Source organism: Xenopus laevis, chromosome 9_10S (genome assembly GCF_017654675.1).
Source record: "Xenopus laevis strain J_2021 chromosome 9_10S, Xenopus_laevis_v10.1, whole genome shotgun sequence".
Taxonomy (NCBI): domain Eukaryota; kingdom Metazoa; phylum Chordata; class Amphibia; order Anura; family Pipidae; genus Xenopus; species Xenopus laevis.
This window is the reverse complement of record NC_054388.1, coordinates 79,618,117-79,634,527: the sequence shown is the minus strand read 5'-3', so window position 1 is coordinate 79,634,527 and position 16,411 is coordinate 79,618,117. Positions and strand designations below refer to the sequence as shown.

The 16,411-nt window shown below is 37.7% G+C and overlaps 1 protein-coding gene across 2 annotated transcripts in view; it reads right to left on the bottom strand.

The window, feature by feature from the left end:
- Positions 1 to 580: 580 nt before the first annotated feature.
- LOC108703061 (partitioning defective 3 homolog B) overlaps positions 581 to 16,411 on the bottom strand; it is a 407,382-nt gene continuing 391,551 nt past the window's right edge. For both annotated transcript variants that reach the window (XM_041579184.1, XM_018239010.2), the window contains one exon: positions 581 to 2,152. In XM_041579184.1, coding sequence (XP_041435118.1) covers positions 1,864 to 2,152 — 289 coding nt within the window. In that variant the 3' untranslated portion in view covers positions 581 to 1,863. The remainder of the gene's footprint in view (positions 2,153 to 16,411) is intronic.

Genomic DNA, 16,411 nt, shown 5'->3' with positions numbered 1-16,411 from the left:
AGAATGCTCAGGACCTGGGGTCTTCATGCCTTAAGTCTACTAAAATTCATTTAAACATTAAATAACCCCAATAGGCTGGTTTTGCTTCAAATAAGGATTAATTATATCTTAGTTGGGATCAAGTACAAGATACTGTTTTACTATTACAGAGAATTTTTTTTTAAAAATTTGGATTATTTGGATAAAATGGAGTCTATGGGAGACAGCCATTCCGTAATTCGGAGCTTTCTGGATATCGGGTTTCTGGATAAGGGATCCTATACCTGTAATACATTTTCATTGTCCCAGTGTTCTTAGCACCCTCTACTGACTTTAGAGATAAGAGGATTCCATGGACAGACACAGATGTATAAGTAACAGCAATGGGCTGACACAGATAGTGCCACGTTCTATTAATGATTCCCAAGAAAATGCGCAGACTTGTGAAGGCAACTGTACGTGTGCCAATTTGAGAAGATTTCAACACAAAAGCCCACATTAGCCGACTATGGATTGATAAAGACAAGTTATGAAGATCACAGTGTAGGTGATTTAGATTTTGCTGATTAAGCAAAAACAAAACAACTGCAAACCCAGCATTTTTACCAAAAGGCACAATTTAATTAACCCATTTTCTTTATAGGAAAGAATCAGGTGTCATTTGCAAAGATCCAACTTAATACATTAATTACACACAATGGTCTTTGTATAGCTATATTATAGATAACATAATTAACTTAAAAACGATGCACTTGGTAGCGTATTATTACTGGAATGACAATTAACCCACAGTGTGCTATTAGAGCAAAATAGCATTTGAAGTGGTCATTACCGTTTCCCCAAGTGCAACCAATTAATCAGCAAATTTAAATACTATAATGAATTAATGTAGATATTTCTGTACAGATTGTGAATGAGCACACATTTAACCTGAGAATTAGCAGATGAATGGCTAAGGCTTAACAGAGGTAGATTTCCAGCTGCTGAGAGTATAAAGGTTGATTCTTCGACGTGGTCATTTTTATCATGCAGAAAAATCAAGTCTTTTGTTGGCTCTTTATAAATATCCACAAATGGGTATGTGCTTAGCAGGATAAAGCTCAAAAGAATCGAATCAATTCAGCAGCGGTGAATGAAGTGCTGGGTTTTTTTTTTTTTTTTCCACACGGCTGCTTTTATTTCTTTCTAAAGAATCATGGAGAGTTTTAATGGAGACAGAAAATACCACAAATCATTGTAAACTTTATGCATCTTATAGATTTCACAGCTCAGGCTTTAACCCCTTGCATGTCACTTGAAAGACTAATGGTTCCTGTCCCTAGGAGTCTGCAGAATATGGTCCCATTTCAGTGGCAGCTATCGCCAACAGGCAAGGTACAGTGTCTTTATTTCTACATTGTTGCTTTACGTTGAATAGAGTTTCTTTTTAATTAAGACCCCCAGCATTGCAAGTCCAGCATTAACATATGGAGTCACCAACAGAGTAAGGGCAGGAAAATGCTAAATTTACAGACTCCATGTGACAGAAGGGATCACTACAGGGTGCCCGAATTTTATGTCAGCCCCACTGATTGCCTGACTTTTGTATTTTCTGTCTATCTCCCAAAATCATTAACTCAATTCACAAGGCCACACAGATTGTATGCCGAGGCTTTATACTCACTCGGATACTGGAAAGTGTTAAGGTCAATGAGTGAAGCCGAGCTTAGATCATGCATGAAGATGCCACTGTTCCTCTTTTCTAAAACCTAATTGAATTGCCTTGCTGCTTCACAGCAGGAAAGGGAAGGAAATAATGTGTAATTATAGCTATTTTTTATTCTACGACTTTCTTTAATGAGCGCCAAGACCTACAGAATTCCAAGATATATTTGGTAGTAGGTATTACCTGTTAGATTTATCTGGTGCCTGCTGCTTTTTATTTATCTTGGCATAAGGGTCTTGAGGGGTCTCTCTCTCTGGCAGTACTTGGCTCTCCCATGGATAACTTGGAGGGAAAGTTTTTGGAAGAGAATAAGGACGGCGTGCATTATAGTGCGGTGGGGTGTCTTGAAAATGGTTTACTTTGGCATAATTAGGGTCCATATCATCATCTTCCATGTCATGACTCCAGTTATAGCCAAGTAAAGTCTTGGCCTGCTGTTCTCGTAATTCTTGGTGCTTTATGTTAATTCTGAAACAACAAGAAGACACAAGAATTATGTATGGAGATGGATTCTGAGATCTATTGTGCCCCCCATCCCTTTGCTTTGTGTAACTTAGCAACTCAGGAAGCATGGACAGATTGTATCCATTCCCAGCTTGTCTGGGATTTCATTATTGTATGTAATGCTATTTCCAAGGAAAACTATAGTGTGACTTGGCAGTCCATGGGCTGCAAACAGATCTAGCTGAGACCACAATGACATAAAAATGAGTGATAGATGGTGCTTCCAGCCTGATTCACATGAAAAAAAGCTCATCCCCTTTGCTTCTCAGTTCAGGGTGCGCCACTCTGAGTAACTACCCTCTGCTTTTATGTCCACTTCTATGATATTAGCTTAATAAGGACAAATATCTGTGTTGGTTTCCGGAAAAAGATGTTATAGAAATGCTTTAGCCTAGCAAAATGCAAGAACATAAATACATTTCTACTGCCATCAGAATAATCTGGCAAAGATAAAATGAACATCTGTCATTACTCACAGCCATGAACATTTGGCCCTTGCATTCATATTTTCATAGTACTGATCATTTTAACAATATATTTAAACAACTGGAAAACTGTTCCAACTGGAAAATATTTATAATGTCAAGTTAATGTACATTTGTTAAAATGCATGCAACAGTACATGGGAATATATTCATAGTTATATATTCTGCATAATATTTATTGTAAGATGTTCTCCATACCCTTGCAGTTGGAATGGAAAGCCCAATTCTATCCCTTCCATAAGCATCAACAATGAAATGTAAAGCAATGTGCTGCACACTTTCTCAGAGGAACGGTTAATTTCTAGGATACTAAGTAGTATCTTTGCAATACTCTACATTTTTTGCTTTTGGAATAATAATAATATAGTGTGGCTGCCGGAGAGACCAATATTAAAAATACATGAAGGCAAGAACTTTTGTTTTGTAGGAAGACATGTTGTTTATTTTGTTCTTCCTCAAGGGAATTCTCACTTACACAAAACACAATTTCTATAGTTGTCAACACTCATTGTCTTTAATTTAGTCTCATTGATTAAGAGTCTCTCAAACCATTATATCAAAATGGAATTTTCATTAGAAAGTGTCTCTTTTAGTTAGCGGAGGGAGCATATTATAGTTAGGGATAAGCAATGGGGGTTAGTGCAATGCTCCTAAAATCTCTCCACCTACAACAACAAAATAATGCTGACAAGTGAAGTTTTAATAGCTGAAGTTAACCCCTACTAGGAGGGAGGTACAGCAAATGAAGAAAGGTCCACTAGGGGGCTGCTTTATAAATGATTGCTTTCAGGCAACTCAAAAAAGGAGAAATATTAATTTTGCATGCATTTCCCTAATATCAATTGGTGCCCCCCCAATCTTTTTTCTATCTACAATTTTGTTTTTCAAATAAGCAGCTCAACAACTAAAACCTGCCAAGCTTTTAATCTTTTTAATAAACATCTAATTATGGTGGAAAAGCAAATTCACGTCTCTTGTGTGTTGTCTTACTTCATATATTACCTGACTATGTGTATGCTAGTAGCAGGAAGGGAATCTAAATGCAGTGAATTCACGTGACATTGGGACTCATTGTTTCCAGAGCTAATAGGAAGCATTAATTAGGAAAACCAACCTACTATTAGAGTAAACTGAAAACTTTTCCCAGCAAAGTGAAAGTTAATGGTTGCATTATTTGTAACATGGGAGTGGCAGGTAACTCAGAGTTGGCCCAGTGAAATTTTAATTGCTCTGACTGGGATAGAAAACACACCAGCCATGGAAAAAACCCCAAGTGATTAAATCACATTATGCACAAGAAATTACATACAAAATGCAAACCACAAACTATGCTGATGAACCAGCAGCTTTAAGTAACAACCCACTTTTACTTTTATGGTAGAATCAGGATATTGCAGGAATCTGGGGCACGCAGAGATCAACAGAACCCCTAGCCGCTGAAAATATGTTCTCCAGTCCGTCACCAAGAAGACAGTTCTATATGGATCGTGTATTAGCCAGTGTATTAGTAAGCCAGGACATTGGCCTTAAATGGCCAATTCACTGTATTTTATTTCTCATGTGTTTAATGGAAATAAAAAAAAAATGTATGGGGCAGAATTATCAAAATGTGACTTTAGAGCTTAATAAATAAAAACTCATCCATGTTCTACTCATTCCTATGGGTTATACTCATATCAATGGGTCAAAGTTAGAACTCACCATTAGATAAATACGGTACTAAAAATTCAATAGGAATTAATAGAAAGTGTGTGAGTTTTTCTTTATTAAGATCTAAACTCACATTTTAATAAATCTGCCTCTATATGTTCCCCCCAAGTTTAGGGATGTGCCTATGCCATGGGCATCCAGAGTGGCTCTCAGAACATTGCACATAAAGGGGCCGATTCACAAAAGGTCGAATAAGTGAGTGTAAAGGTGGCCATACACTATAAGATCTGCTCGGTCGCCAAACGAGCGGATCTTAACCCAATATGCCCACTAACGGCTCGGCGATATCAGATGAATTTGAACATTCGGCCCTGGAGAATGGGCTCCGACGGGTCACAGGACTGCATCAACTAGCCGATACGGTCCTGGATAATATGAAAAAATTTAACTTGACTGAACGATATCTGGCTGATTTTTGGCCTGATATCAATCGGCCTGATATCAATCGGGAGGACCCATCGGGAGCCCCCACACATGGGCAGATAAGCGGCCAAATCAGTCTAAAGGACCGATATCGGCAGCTTTAATCTGCCCGTGTATGGCCACCTTTATTTATAGCATGCCTTGAAAATGGCATCAATTCTTTAGAATTAATGATCGATTCACTAAACGTTCACTTGTCTGACTTAAGAAGCAATTTTAGAGCATGCAATATTTTGTACGTTATTCTATCTATCTATCTATCTATCTATCTATCCATCTATCGCACCTAAGATATTTGGGATGCTACTGACAGACTGGAAGTCTCTTTTTACAGTATTCTAGTCATTCCTTTTCCTGGGAAACTTGATATAATTCCACGACACAGAAAGTAGTGCATTCTGGACCAAGTAACCATAAAAATGCATTAGTGGCTGTAGGTAAGGCTCCAGCTCCACATAAAGTCCTTTAATTGCTGTCCTACAGCTCCACACAACATCTTCTTCTATTAACCCATCTGATGTTGTTTAGTAATGCCTACTCCTGGGAGGTGTTACATATCACAGTCACTATCGCACTATTTTATGCTTTTATCGCTTAATAGACCTTTGTGAATTATACGTAAGGATTAATTCTATTCTATAATTATTGTTGCAAATGCCTACAGGGCTGACCTTTCTAGGTTGGCCCAAAGCAGGAGATAAGATGGCCTAGTGTAATGTTTATGTAGGGTGATATCTAGGATGAATACTTATTTGTAGACATAAATATTTCTGAATTTAAGCTTGTTTAGGCTATAATTTGCCCTGATTTGACAATTAGAATTATTGCAACATGACTTATAAGACACTATTTTAATCATCAATAAGGGCAAATATTTTGTCCCAGAGACTCACCACATGTATGAGGAGGACCAGGTGTACCGCCATGAGCCTTCAGCTTGAGGGAGTGCAAACCAACGCATGGATATGGAGCAGCCACTTAATGATTAGTGCTTCAAGCAGACTCTTCAATGTCAAATGGATTTACTGAAGTACAGAAAACTGTGAAAGCTTTACGCTTTTTGTGTTATTACAACACTTAATAGGAATAGCGTATGCGCAACATGTAGGGCTGTTCATGTTTGCTGTACTTCAATATATCCACTTGATATTGTACAAGTCTGCCTGGAGGACTGCTCATTGAGGGTCCTCTCCATATTTGTACGACTGTTTAAATCACCTAGTGTGATTAGCTGGAAGTATGGTTAATGTAACAAAAAGTAGATGTTGCTTATACAACAGATAGTAATAAACTATGTTAGCATAAAGTAATATATTTCTCTGTAGTAAACACAACTCTGCAAGAACATTTGAGAAGTGTACCTTCCCTTAAAATCTCTGGGAACCTCTAGTTATGCCCTACTTTTAATGACTGAAAAATAAACAATCATTAACTCCCATTCTACACTTTAAAATCTATGGTGCGTCTGCAACAAAATATCCATATGCCTTTTTCCCCAGTTATAGCATGCAACTTTAAAATAGAATCAATGCAGAGAAATTTCAACACAAAAAGTTAAGATACGGTTAAAAACAAAATACACGCTATGTTAAAGGTAAAAATGACTAAGCCGGTGTCCTGCTGTTGTAGGTACCAGTAACCATGACAATGGGATTTAGCAATGAGCAAAAGCTCAGGTGAAACCTATTAAACCACAAAGCAAAAAGCAGTGTTGCATATATCAATTAAAGCAACAAAGGATGCTCACAGCCAGCATATTAATCTAGGACACCAAGTTACATTGATTACATGATTGCAGGATGCTTGCGCTACAGCAGACAAATAAGGCTGGTGTTTTTGTTCAAATGCAAGTGAATTATATCACAATCCTGCCAGTAGTTAGAACAGTGCTGGACTGCCTACCAAAGGTACATTTTTGTCCCACATTTAAATATCACTATTCTGTTGTAAAAGCTACATAACAATAATCAAACAGTACAAAAAAGGCCATGTCCCCCATTTAAACAGTGTCAGCCTAACCAAGGCCAATGCTAAGAATCATTGTATAAATGTACTTAATGGTATTGGTTGGATACAGTGGCTTGGAACAGTGGAGCACCATCAGGAGATATTGACCCAGCATTCAGAAATCCGAGTTATAGTTACAGCTTTCATTTTTTAATTTTCCTATAGTAGAAAAGATATATTGTCTTAATCTTGTACTTCTCTAGCTAGAATAATTACAATAGACTGGAGTTTATGCTGCTCCTACGCAGTGACTGATATTAACCAATCAGTGCCATCTTTGTGTGCCAAACAATGATTGGATGCTATGAATTACTGCACTAATCTAAAACAACATATATGGGGCATAAAGAATAGTAAACATAGGTCCTAACTGTAAATATTACAGATTTGATTACGAGCTAAAGTGTGTAAAATGCAAAACATGAATTCAGCAAGCGAGGGGAAAAATAATTATAGAAATGCAAAACCAAAAGAGCCCCAACATTGTACAAAAGTCACGTCAGGTCGCATCTGTGAGCTTATTTTATAGACTTGTTATTACAAGCACACAGTCACGTGACCACTGGTTCTGTGTTAAAAGGAACCCAAGGTCATTTCATGCTACACAAGTTCAGTGTTTGACATTCAGGCTTCGCTCTACCTTCTGTAACTATTCATGAGCCACAATGTACATAGGCTGCTAACAGAAACACAATAAATATTTCAGAAATCCCTGTAAACTTAGTGCCAGTTTTAGATTAACAGTACAGCTGCTTTAGAATCATGCACTAGAGCACTACATGGCTTGCCAACTATATTTGCAGTAATTAGAGACAAGGGGATTGCAAATAAAATGCATATTGACAAAAGACTAAAATATTGAAGTAAATGCTTATTAATATTTGCTGAATACTAAGTCCCTTGGTTCTTAACCTGGCTAAGGATGCTGGGAATCATAGTTTATAAACAGCTGGGAAGTCATAGGTTAGAACACAGTACTGGCAGATATATGGGCAGACGAGGATGCCAGATGCTGGTATTATTAAACTGCATGAGAAGCACAGGAAATGTCACAGCACATTTCCCATGGAAACTCATGCTAATTATTCACTAGGACAGTCTTGAGTTAGGAAATCAAAGTATATACACTGAATTTAAGAGGCGTTTGGTCCCTTTAGAATCACTGATACAGAAACAGTGCATGCTTCACTAACACAAGCAAAACATCCTCAAAGTGACTGTACCGCAGGTGGGATACAGTCTTGTCTGCTCGAAAATAAAATGAAGGGTCGGGCAGGGTGTGTCCATGCAGCAAATTCACATTAAACTCCGTGCCACCCCACATTGATGTATGCACCAGTTGTCACATGAATATATTCAGTGCACACGCTAGCACCATGAGGCAACAAACACACTAGGCTGCCTGAGACTGAGAACAGGCAAATGCCCAATAATCTTACGTGAGCTTGAAATTACCCTGTGCATTTAAAATTATTATAATTATTATAATTTGAGTGATGAGCAATCTTTGTACCTGCTGCTGGTGAGCTACAATTCCCAACTGGAGGAAGGAACTTCACAACTGCCAGTACTTTGGCACCCTAGCCTAAGTGTAATGTTGACCCACAGCTTGTGACTCCAGAGGGGTTGCTGGCTCTCAACAACAGTATCAAGTACTCTAAATAGTCCTGCACCCACAGTGGATAAACACAGACATTATTATTATCTGCTCAACTTGTTCTTGATCAGTAGTTCATGAGCAACATATTGCTCACCAACCTATTGCATGTTGCTTCCAGTAGCCTCAAAGCAGCTGCCTTGGTTTGGAAGTAAGTTTTGGCTGTATAAAAAAAACAGAGCCTCCTATAGGCTGCCAGTCCACAGGGACTACCAAATAGCCAATCACAGCACTCATTCTGCACCAACCAGGAACATCTTTCACGCTTGCATTGCTCCCCAACTCTGAATCATTCACCATTGCTCCCCAACTCTGAATCATCCATCATTGCTCCCCAACTCTGAATCATCCATCATTGCTCCCCAACTCTGATCATTCATCTGAATGATGCTCAGGGGCAAACATGGTTGTAGACACCCATTCTAGATTAAAAAGCTCAACAAACACAGATTGCATGAATTTCCTTTATAAGAACATTCCACTTTCCCCTGAAAAATAACTTTCTGATCTCAAGGGTCTTCTGGGGTCAAGAATCATTGTAATCTTCCAATCATATGAGAATGATTACAACAATGGATTCATAGAGGGCCCAAATCAGTTTTTATATATAAGAAGGGTGGATATGAAGACTATTTTGGAATGTTCCACAGCAAATAAAACCTATCTGAATATACAGATGTTTAAGTCATTAAATTTGCTGGCAGCCAAAGGCCATAGCATGCTGTACATCTCATGGAAACTATGTTAACAGAAAGAAGAAATGGAGGGTGTGGACTTTTGATGTTCTATGTAAGTACGCATTACAAATAGAGAAAGCATTGCAGTGATTAAAAGTTAATGTTTTCTAGAGTTAAAATGAAATAATTCAGACATTTTAAACACAACATAAGTTAAACAAGTGTATTCCAATGTTTGCCATTATTTTGGTCAGGGCATGCAACAATAGCAGATCCTACGTATATATTAAAGGGTCAGCACACCCCTTGTTCAACTTGAGTCATCATCAATCTCGCTAAGGTGACAAATCTCCTGAAAATGGTTCTCTGCCTGATATAATCGAAATCCCTTGCAAGGCAACTTTGGGCGACTTCAGATGAACAAAGCGATGTCATGAGCTGGAAATATAACAGCCACAATATTCCACTTATGCTGTGAAATTTGGTTTGTGATTTCTTGCATTGAAAGAAATTAGGGCATTGATATTAGTATTAGTAACATCTTACTGGTTATTCTGCCCTTTAAATATTACTGGCAACTAGTGGCATGTGAAAACAATATCCTTTGACATCTTGCTGATTGATCAGAACATAAATGCACGTACATGGCTATATTACTTGTATCCAATCCACTGTCCTGCAATTATTATAAAATTCTTCTCAGTGGAGCTCTCTCTGCTCTCACTAACTTGACTGTCAGATTGGCCACTATGGCATGCCAGTGGAACTACCTAAATGGACAAACAACATATGAGTGAACGTTCATTTTGCTCCCTCTCTGATCAATATTACAATGGATGTCATGGAATTGTATTTTAATGTCTCTAGACCGGAGTTCATCTTATACTGACTTCAGTGCTAATAATAGTAAATGATTTCAACTAAGCAGTAACATTTGATATTAGTAGGCTCAACTACATGGGACCTTGATTCAATACGCTTGAAAATGTTTGTGTGCTGCATATGCAGAAGCAACGTGTAGCTGTAAAACAATAATACACACTATGAGAGGCAAGGCTCATCGTTTCATTTCTTATCTGTACAGTCTTTAATAATATCAGAAACTACCAGATTGCTTCCAATGGCTCTGGAATATTTTTTATAACCAAATGATTAACAGCTACTTTTACTGCACTGTGGTTTTGTTTAGAAAACTTGGTAAGAAACGTTCCATCAGCGGAGTGGAAGAGAGTACAATAATGGCAAAAAAAATCCAGAAGAAAGGGCAAGTGCAGTTATGAAGAACGGAGACAAAAGAACCGGAATATTATAATAATAAACTACTAAACTTATTGGATGGCATGATAGTATTTAGTTCTTGTGCAGCATAAAAATAAAACTGTTAAAGTACTAAAGTACTGTGATGACAACATGTTTTGTAAATCAGCGAATATGGCTCTATTTCAAATAAACGCAAGTTGTATTTTAATGCTTGTTCTGACAATGTGCTAATATTCTCTTGTTGTTGCTATTTTAGAAATGTAATTGCAGTGTAGGATATAGACGGGCACAAGGAAGTAGAATTGGAAAGGTTCAACAGAGGGAGTCAGTGGGATGAAGTGAAAATGATGCAAACATGACAGCTGGGACATGGGAAAAATGAAAAGGCCTAAAGGTTATTTACCTTGATTTAGTAGATCTCCATCAGTTTGGGTGTTTCAGGATATTTCCTGTTAGACTAGTTTCAAAGGTGCAGGGCAGGAAGGGCACTATTCATGTGAAATCAGGAAGAAAGGGGGAGTAAAAAATGAGGGACAGGAACTAAAAATGCAAAGGTTTCAATACAGATGTGACCAACTGATAAATGATAAAACCAAGCACAGATGACTATGTTGCATGACACGGAACAGTACTGTATAGGCAGAGCAGGCTTTTACAAAACAGGACTGTAGCTTAAAAGAGGGACATACAATGTCTTGTTAGAAACCAGAACAGGAAGAGTGTTTGGAGAACAGCTGCACCCTTAGATTCGCAGTGAAAGTAACAAATGAAATAAATATGTAGGAATCTGTTTTTAAACATCATTTGTCTGTCAATGTCCCTTAACTCTTAACACGTAAGGCATTAAGGCGCTGATGTTTTTAAGACGATCAAGTTGAAAATTTGGCTGCTGTCCATGTAAATAGTTGTAATTCTATGATAAAGATTTTGTAGCTTTCCATATGACGGCTTTTAAACCTCCTGTGTTAATATTAAAGGGACGGTTCACCTTTAAATTAACTTTTAGTATGTTATAGAATGGTCATTTTCAATAAACTTTTCTATTGGCCTTCATTATCTGTCTTTTATAGTTTTTGAATTATTTGTTGTCTTCTTCTGACTCTTTTCAGCTTTCAAATGGGGGGGGGGGGTTCACTGACCCCATCTAGAAAAAAAACAATGGCTTTGAAAGGATACAATTTTTTTGTTATTGTTACTTTTTATTACTCGTCTTTCTATTCAGGCCCTCTCCTATTCATATTCCAGTCTCTTATACAAATCAATGCATGGTTTCTAGAGTAATCAGGACCCTAGCATCTGGTTCTCTTATCATGAATTGTCTGATCTGTCCTTATAACCCAAATTCAGTTTCTAACACTCTACTTTAAAGGGCACACAAAATGCTTAATCTCAGATTAACTCAGCAATTGTTGTACCAATATTTTGAGTCCAACAAATTAAAAACAGAGGTTAAAATAATATTGATATTCAAGGGTTATTAAGCACTAACCCAATATGCAAAAAAGTACTAAGTTTGCCCATATCAACCCATAAGATGTTTGCTTTTAAACAGGTGACCAATAAATGTTACCTGCTGATTCGTTGCAATGTGCTACTGCCTAACTCCCTAAATAACATGTACATATCTAGAATAATGTAAATATTCTTTGTATCAGCCTGATATCTTTTTCTGTGCACCGATGTTCTGTGCATAAAGGGCTTTGTTTTGTACTGTAACAATTTGCAAACCAATCATCGGTTGTCTTTATTCTCCTTACAGTAGGTTGTTTTGTTCCACTGAACAATAAATAAAAATGTAAAAGAAACAACTTGTGATGATCAATATTTCAATAGGCCCATTATAGCAACCGTAATTATTATTTTTTTCGATTCATTTTGTACCAATAATCTTTTCTACTGTGCATGAGTCTTTATATATTTAATTAGTGGACTCGATTCTCATGTCTAAACTAGGGTGTAATCACTAGGCAATTGCATTTCATTCCCAAACCATTGTTTCCTTAAACACGCAATACATCTTGCCCTTGTGCTTTGCCTCTGCCAAAGCTATTGTTCTACAAGCGAGGAACTGCAATTGCTTCCCAGGACCATAATTTCTTCATCTCTGTCATTGTAAAAAAAACACATGCATTCATTATCCTGTGTTTTATTCTAGAAAAGTATTGGCAGCCTGCTTTCTATAAAACAGATGTCCAATGTTCTTCATAACATAAGAGAACAGACAGAATTCATGTAATCTTTAGCCTAAAATAGCAAGTACCCAATTGGCTAGGGCGTTGCTTTGAAAGACTGAACTAATTTCCCTGCCTTCTGGGTTAAGAAAATAGACTAGGATGAAGCATAGTGGATGCTGAAACATAATCCAATAGCTCTTCTGCAGAAACCTGTATGCCTCATTTTCACTTCTTTGATACTGAATGGGAACGTGCCATGTATAATATTGTGACTTTGAAAATATTCTGGAATTTGCATAACACGTATAAGTGGCTTCTACACATCCATAAAAGTCCATCAAAGCACATTACATCAAACCCTAGCAATCCATCTTACGTCACCAGCATGTGTAAAGGCGTTACATCTATCAAAAAACAGGCTGGATGTATGAGCTATGCATCACATAGAGATATTTAGCAGCTGGCTCTGGTACCTTTGTGGTAAGGATATTCCCAGCTCTAATGTCTCTCACTTCTAACACCTACAACTTCAGAGATGAGAATTTACACATAAAAGCAGAAATAATGATATAGCTGCTCATATCTCAGTCATACACATGTAAAGTAAGAAATGCCTTTGAAAAACCCAGAGTGAAATGTTTATTGGTGCTGGCGATTCCAGGTGAGACCATTGAGATGGCAAGGGAGGGTGAACATGGGTAATATCCGATGAATGAGCAATCAAGGAATTTCAGAAATGCACCAGGCATCAGCAGAAGAAATAATACCTTCTGCAGTGCAGGTAGCACATAGTTAATCTGCATTGCTGTTGCAGATCATTGATTTTCCTTAAGGTGGCCATAGACACACAGATCCGATTGTATGAATCGAGGATTAGTACGATTTTCGGATCGTGTGTGGCGTGTGCCGACATCTTTCGCCCGGCGGAGTTCGGTCGTTTGGTCGATCGGTCAGGTTTGATTTTGATCCGACCGATCCCGCCGGAGCTCATGGCACATAGTAATCTGATCGTTCGGCCATACGGCCGAACAATCAGATTACCCCGATATAGCTATGCCTGTTAATGGAATATCGGGGAAAGATCTGCTCGTTTGGCAACATCGCCAAACGAGCGTATCTTTGCATCTATGGCCAACTTTAGCCTGATTTTTGTGATTGCCTCTCACTGAGATGAATGAGAAGTGGCACTAGGAACATGGACATCATATAAACTGGGTGAAAGAAAGGTTTGCCATATGTTACTTTGTTTTACCCCAGTATGTAATACAATGTATAAAGTTTGCCCAGTAGCAGTAACCCATAGAAGCGAATAGGATTTGCTTTTAAACAGGTGACAGGTAAATGCAACCTGCTGATTGGTTATTATGGGTTACTGCACCTGGGCAAACTTAGTGCCTTGTATTACATATCCCCCTTAGAATCTATTGTATAGTGAAGGAGTTCAGGACTAAGTGATATGATAGATATGTCTGAGAGAATACTGTAAAAGCATGTTTATTTTAGATTACCTGACTGCAGTATTTGAAACTAGTGAAGATATACCACTTGCGCAGTGGCACAAGGGTCCTATGGGTCAATGGAGGGCACTGGGGAAGCCACGTATATGATTAAGGGGAATAAATGCTAATGTTACAAAGGAGCCCTAGGTACAGGTATGGGATCCATTATCTGGAAACCCATTATCCAGAAAGCTCCAACTTACAGACAAGCTGTCTCTTGTAGACTACATTTTATCCAAATAATCCAAATTTTTAAAAATGATTCCCTTTTTCTAACTAATAATAAAACAGTTCCAAACTGAGCTATAATTAATTAAGCAAAACCAGCCTATCGGGGTTATTTAATATTTACACGATTTTCTTGTGCACTTAAGATATGAAGATCCAAATTACAGAAAGATCCATTCGCTGGAAAACCCCAGGTCCCGAGCATTCTGGATAACCGATCCCATACCTACAAGTTTTATATTCATGTGCGGCAAGAAAAGTGATTTCAAATTTGTAGGTAAATGTAGGCAAAGCCCTAAACAATCATCACAAATATATGTTCATTTGTTATTAAAAGTTGCAGCACTTTTGTATATTAGCATTTAACTGTAAGGACAACACAACAATATACAGTAAGTGTAGCAGTTCATCACATTTATGACCTATTTTATTGTGCTTGCTTGTAATAAGGACTGATGTGATAGGTAAGCCATAATGGTTTGTGGATTTTTTCCATATCTGGTAAAAGAGCAATGATGAGAGAAGTGGAATTTCACAATAACTGATATAGGAATACAATGTCTACAGTTTGAACTTGACTAGCTTTGCTATGTTATTTTTTTTAAGCATGGTAGTTGCCTATGATGAAATTATTTTGAAGAATCTGGAAACAAAACAGTCTTATTTTGCATAAAGTTTAGTGAACACGGTGTTTCTCAGAATGGGTGGGTTCACCTATCTCTGCCAATCTGCATAAACAGAAGGTTTCCCATATACCTCTGAGGGTTCAGGCAGACTGGGCGATGTCACCATGTTTAAATTGGCACTACTGAGGGCAATCAAAATCTTCCCAAAATGCTTTCCCACCAGCAATAAAGAAACCACCAATGGAAAAACAAACACAACTTCCCACTCGCAATTTACTTTATAGCTGGTGAGAAAGCATTTTGGGGAGCCTTTTTGTCCATATTTGCACACATTTAACGCGGGTGACAAATCTCCCCATCTGCCAGTACCAGTGGAGCAGCGGCATGTCTCAAATGATTGATTTTGAAAAACTTGTAGTGCTTAGATTGCTTTGGTATGTGCCAAGGGGTGGGGGAGGTAATGAATTTTATTTGACCTCCTTATCAGAGCCATACCAATATTAATTGCCTTTTGTTTTGTCTACTGTACAAGGTAACAGGCTTTGCCCCCACTGCTACAAGAAGTTTAGTTTACAGAATTGTGAGAATATCTGACACAAAGACCTGATCTTACCAGTGTAGAGTATATTATAGTTAAATAGAAGTGATGCCCTTTTAGACTTTGGTGTTATTGAACCGTTAAGCGAATAGAAATATTCATGAAGCAAACGAGAAGGACAGCAAGTTATCATGTAAGACAGAATATTGCTACAGGGCACCTTTTTATGAAACACCTTCTACAAAGCATCATATACAAAACACGTTTGTAGACAAAGGTGATAGGAGATATGATTTTGCAGTCTCCTTCCTAAGCTGGAACTGGGGGGCTTGTTATATGAACAGTGTGAGACATAAACCAATCTGGGATGGCTTAAAACCTCTCCATGGCTCAATGTGAGCACACAAAATAAGGGCTGCAGGATGGATCTGAACAAACAAAGGGAATCAACTCACGGCTCCAGACATGTTTGTGTTTAATAAAATGACAGCTGGAAGAGAATTAAAGGTATAGATTTGGAGCAGATTCATAACACTTTGCAAGTGAAGTAAGAATAACCAGAGAAAATCAGAAACAGCCTAGCAAACTACATCATCCCAATAAAGAAAGAAAATACCTTTTTTTGCTGCTTTTAAAGGGTAAAATTACCATTATTACAAATGTGCTATAAGAACTGAAATCTTTAAAAGGGGCTGTATGGTTTCAAATTAAAAGAAATATTTTTTTTCAAAACAGATAAACTAATTAAAATGAGTGTTTAGCCACCAAAATGTTATTGCAGCTGGCACCAGCTATTGTTTCCATAGGGCCACAATGCAACAATGCCAAAGTTCTATTTATGCTGCAGATAGAACACTGGTGTTTGAAAGAGAGTAATATAAAAAGATACTCAAGTGAAATCAGATGCAAGATAGCAAGACCAATTTCTGTACTTATACT